The 9,693-nt window shown below is 51.9% G+C and overlaps 1 protein-coding gene across 2 annotated transcripts in view; it reads left to right on the top strand.

The window, feature by feature from the left end:
* Window positions 1–7,173, top strand: part of AFAP1 (actin filament associated protein 1) — a 131,618-nt gene extending 124,445 nt beyond the window's left edge. For both annotated transcript variants that reach the window (XM_011935395.1, XM_011935394.1), the window contains exon 17: window positions 4,559–7,173. In XM_011935395.1, coding sequence (XP_011790785.1) covers window positions 4,559–4,585 — 27 coding nt within the window. In that variant the 3' untranslated portion in view covers window positions 4,586–7,173. The remainder of the gene's footprint in view (window positions 1–4,558) is intronic.
* Window positions 7,174–9,693: the final 2,520 nt, after the last annotated feature.

The following is a 9,693-nucleotide window of genomic DNA, read 5'->3' on the forward strand; positions in this document are numbered from 1 at the left end:
GTACCCTAGAACTTAAAGTATTATAAAAAAATAAAAATAAAAAAAAAAAAGAGTCCAGGAATAAACTTGCCTCCAGCCCCCACCCCAGCACCGCCAGCTGCGTGAATCAGGCTCTGAAGGCCTTGGAGGAACCTTTTAGTCGCTTCTGAGGCAGCGTCCAGTCTTCTCATGGGATTAGTCTAGCCACTAGCAAGTTTTGATGCTAAACTTTAAAACCTCCGAAATTTTTAAAACACAGTAGTTGATCAAAGCAAACGCGTCCTGGCTGCAGCAGCAGAAAGTACTGTGCGTGTGAAAGCGCATGGCTTATGATGGTGTGAGCTGGGGAGCCATAGGAGTGTGGTTTGCTCCACCCCGAGGGGCTGGAAAGCAGGAGCCCTCCCTGTACCGGCGCTGTGGGTTCCTCTCACTGCCGGAATTAACTTTTCTTTTTTTTTTAAGGCAGGGCCTCACTCTGTGGCCCAGGCTGAGTACAATGGTGCCGTCACAGCTCACCACAGCCTTGATCTCCTGGGCTCAGTTGATCCTCCCACCTCAGCCTCCCAAGTGGCTGAGACTGCAGGTGTACACCAGTATGCCCAGCTAATTTATTGTATTTTTTGTAGAGATGAGGTTTGGCAGTATTGCCCAGGCTGGTGTTGAACTCCTGGGCTCGGGTGATCCTCCTACCTCCCTAAGTGCTGGATTACAGGCGTGAGCTGCTGCGCCCAGCTGGGCACTCTTTGCAGCTTTTGGAGCCCACTCCGAGCTGGCAGGAATAGGTATTTCCTGCGAGATGGGAATATGAGTACCGCCCACCTGCTGTGCTCTTTGGGGTGTGCTCACAGGAGGGCCCCTAAGAAACATGGTTGTCCCCAGCTGTCCCCCAGAACAGTGGTCCTCCATAGCAGATCCATGTACTGAAGACCGTGTGTGTTGCTGAGTCTGGGGAAGGGAGGAATGGCTGTCATCTCCGTTGCGTTTCTTTGTATTTGCCAAGTGTTCTCAGCTGGTGACCACTGGGCTCGCTGATGGAGGAATATGTTTTGCCTGGGGGGTGTTTAGAACTGAGCTGCCCAATGACATCCTGCCAAGGACCTGCAGATGAGATGCTGTAAATGGACTTCATCTATTTGGTTTCTTTATCATCAAAGAAATTGGACTGAAAATTCTGTGGTCCCGACCCTCGAAAGGGCTCCTGTCACTGTGTGTGCTTCCGTCATGCAGAGGTTCAGGCGCCCCCTCCCTTCTGCTCCCTCTCGGTGAATGGGGAGTGAGTGATCCTGGGCCACCTCGGATGCACAGCCAGCTGTCCAGACAGGTCCCTGCTGACAGGTCCAGAAAACAGCGGAAGCCTCTCTCGTCCCTCCAGCTGAGGATCTTGTTGCAGAATTCGGAAGGGGACAGACTGAGCAGCGTTTCCCAGGATTTCTGAGAACAGTGACAAGGGACCCCCGGTTGGAGGTGGGGATTGTGGTGGAGCCTGTAGACTCTGAGAACATGAATGCATTTGGGTATCGTAAACTTGTCATCTGCCTCCTGCCTTTTTCTGAGGACCAAGGGGTCTGACGTATTCTGGATGTGGGAAGCACTACCCAGCTGCAGTATTCCTGAAATACCTTCCAGCTCTCGGTGAGGAGCACTGAGCACGAGAGAGGGTTCTAGAAAGTCAGACGGCTTCCAGTCCCATGCCCCAGGGCTTCCTGGCTCAGAACCACTCACCAGGCACAGCTCCAGGCCAGGTGTCCCTTCCCTTCATCTGGGCAGGCCATGTGCCAAGGGACATTCACCTGGAGATTCTGTTTCCTGCCCTGCTCTGAGTTGAGCGGAGTCTACAGGTTCTCATCCTGTCACTTATTCTGTGGCCAGTGTGACCTGGGCTTGGAACTGTCACTGTTTCCTAGACTTGTTTGCTAAACATAGGTGGCACCATGTGGAGGTAACATGGGGTCTTCCCTCTCTCAAACCCCCACTGCCTGGGAGGAAATGGGGGATGTGTACAACAGAGGACTGCCCTTGAGCGCCGACCTCAAGGGCAGTCCTCAAGGACAAGTGACCTTGTCCCCTGGGCATCTTCTCTGCTTGCAACAGCCCACATAGCTATCCCAGGGAGGCTGCTGAAGGGGCAAGTCGGCATGAGGCGTACCCAGCTAACCATCCTCCTCTCTGCAGAACACTTCCGCCAAGAGTCAGAGTGCCTCAACATCGCTGTGGTTTGGTGTTTATTTCTGCCAGATTTGCTAGCATTGTGCATTTAACCATGAGTTGAACTTGAGCTCTTGATTGAGAAAAGGTGAGAAATTGTTCATTGTATGCAGCATGCAGAGACGTGCAGTGTACTCATGACCCATTTAATGAGCCCCTGGAAATAGAGTGGGAGTCAGGCATCTGCATCCCGGCACAGGATCACCGGGCACAGAGAAGAAAGCCCGTCTTTGGTGGCCAGGCGCTGTGGTCGGGGCTTTCACAGAGCCTTTCTCCTTTGATCTTCCCAATTGCACTTTGAAGTCTTTGGTGGGACTCATGTTGTACCAAGGCTCAGAGAGATGAAGCAACTTCCAACCCCCCCACAGTGGCTGAGGCACAGAAAGTCTGGCCCTGGCATCTGTGCCTTCTGCTGTCCTCCTCCAGAGCCATCCATGCCAGGAAACTGAGGGCCTCTGTCCTGCATGGTGTCTGCTGCTGCTCTGACCTGTGTCTGCTCTTTTGCCTCCTCTTTCTGGAACTCAATCCCATGACCAAACCCCATTTCAAATCCCCCCATTTCAAATCTGCATAGCTCCAGAGACCAGGAGTAGCCCAGGCTTCTGCCTCTGTGCAGCTGCACTGGGTGTGGAGGACCTAAAGATGAGTGGCTGGAAAGGAAGAAGTGAGGAAGAACATGGAGGGTGTATATCCGGTAGGGAGGGGCAGGTACATTTATTGCTGTGACATGGCTTGTTGAAAAGCACAGAAACTGCACAGAAGATGGGGAGCATTGCCTCCCTGAGTCAGGGCAGGAAGGGGCACAGGGTGGGGGAGAATCACTGAAGCCTAGTCCTCAGGATACATGAGGCTGGCCAGGTGACGTCAGGTGGAGAACGGGCATGGGTGTGTGTAGAGAAGCAGATACGAAAGCCAGATGTGGCCTGTTGGGAGGCAGCAGGGCAAAGTGGAGATGGGAGGCCTTTGCTGTGGAACGGTGGTTTGGGGGCCCAGCTTCATCACTTTGGACGTAAGGCAAGTCCCTAAGCCTCTGTCTCCTTATCGATCGATTGAGACAGGCTCTTGCTCTGTTGACCAGGCTCGAGTGCGGTGACGGTCATGGCTCACTGCAACCTCAAACTCCCGGGCTCAAGCAATCCTCTCGCCTCAGCCTACCAAGTAGCTGTGACTACAGGTGTGCACCACCACACCCAGCTAATTTTTGTATTTTTTGTAGAGTTGGGGTCTCCCTGTGTTGCTCAGGCTGGTCTCACGCAATCCTCCCACCTCACTCAGCCCCTCCAAGTGCTGGGGTTCCAGGCATGAGCCCCGCAGCTACCTGTCTCCTCACTTATGAAGCGGGAGTACTGTCCACCTTGCAGGACTGTCATCAGACCAGACACAGCTGCACCCAGTGCCTGCCCGGTGCCCACTGTCCCTGCTCTCACTTTGCTGGCACTGCGTAGACCACAGCCATCCGCAACCAGCACTCAGGGCCTGTGGATGGAACAAGTCCAGCTGCTCCACTGACTGGAGTTAAGCATCCACGTATTTTTTAAAAAGACATTTTTCTATTATGGTAAAATAAACACAATGTAAAATTGACCATTTAAAGCATTGTTAAGTCTATAGTTCAGTGGCATTAAGCACATTCCCATTGTTGCACAGCCATCACCACCATCCTTCTCCAGAACTTTCTCATCTTCCCAAACTGAAGCTCTGTCTCCATTAAACACTAACTCCCCAGTCCCCCCACCCCAGCCCTCGATACCTACTATTCTACTTCCTTTTTTGTTTTTGTATTTTTTGAAATACAGATGAGGTCTCGCTATGTTGCCCAGGCGGGTCTCAAAACTAGCCTCACGCCATCCTCCTGTCTGTGCCTCCCACAGTACTGGGATTCCAGGTGTGAGCCACTGCACATGGCCCACTTTCTGTCCTGGTTAGACTTTTCCAGGTCCCTCATGTAAGTGAAATTACAGGATTTATCCTTTTGTCACTGGCTTGTTTCTGATCATGTCCTCAAGGTTCATCCAGGCTGCAGCATGTGTCAGAAGCGCTTCCTTTTTAAGGCTGAATATGTGTTGGTGTCTGTACTCGCCATGTCTTATGTGTCTCTCCATTGGTGGATACTGGGTTGCCTCCACCTCCTGTCTAGTGTGAGTCATGCTGCTGTGAACGGGGCGTGTGGTATCTGCTGGAGACCATGCTCTCCATTCTGATAGGTAAATACCTAGCAGTGGAATTGCCGGGTCATTGGTCATGGATTCTGTTTAGCTTTCTGCAGTAGCCGAGCACCCACCTGCTCTGAGTTGAATGTGGATGGTGGCGTGGCTTGTCCCACCCAGCCTGATCCTCTTGCCCTGTCGACTTACAAGACTTTCCTTTTCTCTAGGAATGGGAATTGAAGAACGGGACATAGGGGACAGCACTGCTCCAGCCTCAGAGACTGCACACCCCCTTGCCCGTGTCCTCATCTGTGTGACGGCAGGAAGCTCTGCCCAGAGTGGCCTCAGCTGCGTGACTCCAGAGGCTTCACGACCGAGCTCTGAGGCCAGCGCCTCTCACCCAGGCCCACTTGCATTCCTTCTACTGTATACTGGCGCCTTTAAAAAAGATGTACTTGTAAGACTTTGGTCCCCAACTTTGTTAAAAAACAAAAAAAGTGATGGAAAGGTGTTTGAAAGGATGCTATCAGGCAAAGTGACATCTTTCTAACCAGGTAAGCCATTGCTTTCACCAATTCCAGCCCAGCCCTGGACTGAGGATGGATGGTTCTGTGAGCCCCCAAGTGAAACCTTTCGACGGGGAAGAGCTTGGATCCCCGGCTGCCCCGGGCATGAGTGTGGCTGGCACCTGGGCACTGGGCTCGCCTCGCACACCCACCAGGAGGGCCAGGGGCTTACGCAGCCCTGACGTGGACTCTGTGTCTCGGCGTACCCTCCCCATGTGCCCGTCCCCCTCGTCATCAGAGGTAAAGGCATGAGAAAATCACGCTGTGAAACATTTTTTACCTTTTATTATTTTTTGGACAGATGCTTTTGTCACCAAGACATGAAAAGCTGCCATTCTTCTTAACCTGTTTTTTAAGAATTTTTTTTGTTGTGTGTCACACTTAGATCTAAGGATTTTTCAGAGGTTCCTTATTTTATTATTTGTGCTACTTTTGACAGGTAGCGGGAGGGTTTTAATCCTTCACTAACAGTGTGCCCTCCTCCCCCTTGGGCTGGCATCCCCAGCCCTTAATCCACATCGGAGCCGGCAGGTGCTTCTCCCACCAGGAGCCTCTGGGGGCAGGGGCTGGCACCTCACCACTCTATAGGACGTTTACTGCTGCATGGGGCCAGGGCAGTCCTTTGAAAGGGAGGCAAGTTCTGGAACTTGTTCCCTCATGGAACTATAACACCTTAGAGCGTGAGGCAGGAATTCCAGGGCCTCCTGCCCCTCCCTCTCCCTTCCTCCAGCTTGTCAAGTTAAACCACTAAGGTGTGGGTGGGCCTGGCCGTGCTGCCTCTCCTGAGTGGGGTGGGTGTGGGTAGGGCCTCTTTCCCAGCTTTCTTACTTGCCTTCTGTGCAATATCGCTTGGAGAATTCAGATGCCTAAGGCATAAAGGAAAAAAGAAAACGGAGTTCATGGTTTGAGCTGGTATCTACTCCCTGGGTTTAAAAATCAGATTTAACTTCTTGGTCTCCTGGAGGCCGCTGTCAGGAATTCTCCATTACGGGAAGACGCAGTCACTGATGACAAAATAAGTCGCCCCTGAAAGCCTCCGCAGGCGGATTCACGGAGACCAGTCCCAGCAGCGACCGCGCCTTCCCTGAGCAGAGAATAGAGGTGTCACACTTGGTGCAAGCCTTCTGTCCAGCGTCCAGAATGTCCTTTATCACGCAGAGGAGGAGACGGCAGGAACACACTGACAATGAGTGTCCCCCAGATACGCTTTCACAGCGCCAGCCGTGTGGCACACGGGACTTTCCAGTTAGGGTTCATGTTTAAGGTTGTGGCGCTTGAGGCCTGCAGGGGCCACTTTGGATTACTCGAGCGGGAAAGCGGGCTCCCGTGTATAAGAAGGTTTTACAAGAGTTGGAAGCTGCTGGAGTGAGTCCACCTGAAGCATGAATTGATCGCAAAGCCATCTGCTGGGAGCGTTTTGGGTTCCTGAGCCGTCAGCCGGCGTTCCCCTCTGACGCGCGTTCCTCCCGGCCTAGTCCGTGGAGGCCCATGACACCAGCATCCGTGATGCCAGCTTCCCACCAGGAAGACATCCAGGCAGGTCGGGCGGGGATACCACACGTCTCAGGGCCGGTCCGCTGCGTTGCCATAGAGGAGCCCTCCCTCCGGTGGGGACTTCCCACCATTGCAGGCAGCTGGGACCACTTCGTATCACACAGAATGCATTTTCTGTAAAGGGAAAAACGTTTGCTCCCCCATAGGTTTTGCTGCCTGCGGGTCAGAGAGTTTCCCCAGCTGAGGCTCTTGGGCTGTTCTGATTGGGAGCCTGCTCTGCCGAAGAGAACTGTGCGAGGTTTTGGTGGTTAGTAGGAGAAGCGGGAGATGGCCAGCCTGAAGTCTCAGTCCTGGCCCAGCACAGGGGGGCAGCGGCGAGCTGGCAGGTGAGGCGTGAGCGACGCACGGTGTATCACATGGGCCTGAGCCGTCACCCGCCAGCTTCCTCACCAGGTAAGGAGGCCCCAGAGCCCGAGCAGGGACTTGCCCAAGGGCACAGCTGATTGGTGCTCAACTCCCAGCATGCACATTTTGTTTTAAAAACCCAGGTTTGTAATTCACTGCCACAGCCATAAGCCTTTTAAAGAGGAGGCAAACTTTCACGAATCCCACTGTGGTCCATGGAGCCTTTCAAAACGGGTGCCCTGGAAGGGGGCCCTGACATTGGATTCCCTCGATGCCAGATACGCCCATGAAATTTCGCATTTGATCAGAAAGTTTAAAGCATTTACTTCAGAATAAGTTATTTATTTGTATATGTTCAATAAATAGTTTTTAATTTATAGCTGTACATATTCGACACACACGAGCCATCTTGCCAGAATTCTGACAGTGATCTCATTTTATCACCCTCCTAAAACATGCCCCAGGAACAAGCACCCCTTGCCTCTGTGGCAGCTGCGAGTGTGTCTGATTTCATAATGAAGCCAGGCTGCGGGGGCAAGAGGCCCGACAGGCAGGCCAGGGTCCCCGGAGAAGCCAGAATAAGGGGTGCAGAGGCCCGACAGGCAGGCCAGGGTCCCCGGAGAAGCCATGATGAGGTGTGCAAAGGCCGGACAGGCAGGCCAGGGTCTCTGGAGAAGCCAGGATGAGGGGTGCAGAGGCCCGACAGGCAGGCCATGGCTCCCTCTTCCCAGAATCTGGGGGAAACTAGGGCAAGGCCTATGTGTCTGCAAGGCCGGTAGCTCCCTCCCTCGGCGCCAGAGTCCGCGGCGGTTGCAGGGTAACCAGTGCGGGTCTGCTGAGTCACCCCAGGCACCGGACTTGACTCAGGAGCACAGGCCACTATCCATGGGGCCTTCCTTGAGACCTTCCCTTGGGGCTGGCAGATGGCCATTTACCAGCTGGGTCAGTCCCGTCTCGCCCTCTGTGCCTGTGCCCTGGCGTGGCCAGGTCTAACCTTCCCCTGTATCTTCCTCGTCCCAAAGTTACTATTGGCCATTTCTAAATAGACAAAACTACCCTAAAAGGTGGAGATTTACTCCTTTTGAAAAGTCCGTTTTAAAAAGTATGTCCTCGGCTGTGGAGGCCACTCCCAGGAAGGAGTTTGAGATTCATCATCATTATGGCCACAGTTTGGCGCTTGTGCACGGGATTCAAAGGGCAGTGTTGAAGCCAGGGTTAGGTGTAGGGTTGTGGGCAAAGCTCCCTTGTTGGTGGCCGCACCTTACCTTTCCAAGGAGGCTGTTTACTCACCCACTATTTGGGGGGATGTAAATTTTGCCCACAGACTTTGCTACCCAGGTGAGGTGCCCTGTTCATGCCCCAAACTCATGTCATTTGACACCATCCAAGGATGGGTAGCCTGGAGTGTGGCCGGTGACCCGCATCTAGAGAAAAGGCACCTCATGCCACAGGGCAGGGCCGACACCCTGAGCTCACAGGTGGCCCCTGCAGTCAGGTGGATGTCCATGCTTGAAACAGCCTCTTCTGGGAGCATAGCACTGGAGGTCTCCAGGCGTCAGGGTGGGCTGGCAGGGTGCCCTGCCGCTTACATAAAGGTCATGGCAGTACTTCCATGTGAAATTATTGCCTTCCTCTTACTTTTACCAAAATGATTTTCTAATGGGAACAGTAACTTCAAGTTCATGATATAGTTTGAAGGAGGATAATTCATTTTTTCCTGGTTGTCACTGTCTTATCCCCATGATGGGCTGGGTTCATACTGTGAAATAAACTAAAGTGAAACCAAAACATTCCTGCCGTAAACACGTGGCACAGCACCGTGGGAACAGCAAAGCCACCTCTGTTCATGAGTCCCCAAGCCATAGCAGGCCACTGCATCGTCTGTAAAGGGAAGGAAACTGCGCCTGGGAAGTGGTGGGCTTCAGACGCGTCCTTCTGCCTGCAGTTCATGAAATAGTTCCAGCTTTGGTCTTCCGGAAAATCTCAGCTTCACCGTGCACAAGTATTACCCGGTCTTTTTAGTGTAGCCATGGAATATTAGGAGATCTTCAGATCATCATTCTTAGGGACCAAAGGTGTTTTTAATGAGATAATCTTTTTGATTTTCTAACAAGAAAGGAAATACTCACTTTAAATTTTAACATCAACTTTTAAATGATACTCAGAATTAATTGACCACGGTGATAGGTTGTAAAATGTTTTCATATTAAGAATGTAATTATTTCCTGATTGTATTTTTTAAAAGCGAAAGTCATATTTAAAATTCTCTTTGAAAGAAACAGGCAAAGAAACAGCAAAGATTTTTTTAAAGTAAATATGTTGGTAGTGCCCATTTTAAACGACTGTAAATATAGTTTCCCTGTTTCTCAATGTATTTAATTCATAAAGTAAAAATTTTATGAAAAGCAACTTGCAAGGAAAATCCTAGTTTTCAGTCCACTCGCCCCACTTTGTAGTAGCTTCACTGAATTTCCTGCTTTCCTGGTTGATTTTTCTACTGTTTCACGTGGTGTAACCCTAGACTGGCGCCCTTGGCGTGCACCTTTGTGTATGAATAAACTTCTCTCTGCGAGCCCTGGTGTCTTGACTGCCCTTGGTGTGTGCTGCAGAGTGAGAAGTGGCTGCGTTTCCTGAAGTCTTTGCTGTCAGGTGGGTGGGGGGGTCTCTCGCTGACCCTGGGCCACCTACGAAGGGGAGAGGGATCAGGAGTGACACGTGGAGGGAAGAAGTAGGCAGATGAAGGAACCGTGGTTTGTATTAAAAAGTAGTTTTGAGTCCACAGACCTGAACATCCAGTTCAAGAGACGTTGTGTGCGCCCGCGGTGAGGCCGACTCTGTACCAGGTGCTGGAAATAGAATTGGGTCAGCCACAACTCCTACCCTCAGGGAGCGTGCTC

The sequence above is a fragment of the Colobus angolensis genome, unplaced genomic scaffold (assembly GCF_000951035.1).
Source record: "Colobus angolensis palliatus isolate OR3802 unplaced genomic scaffold, Cang.pa_1.0 Scaffold143, whole genome shotgun sequence".
NCBI classification, from domain to species: domain Eukaryota; kingdom Metazoa; phylum Chordata; class Mammalia; order Primates; family Cercopithecidae; genus Colobus; species Colobus angolensis.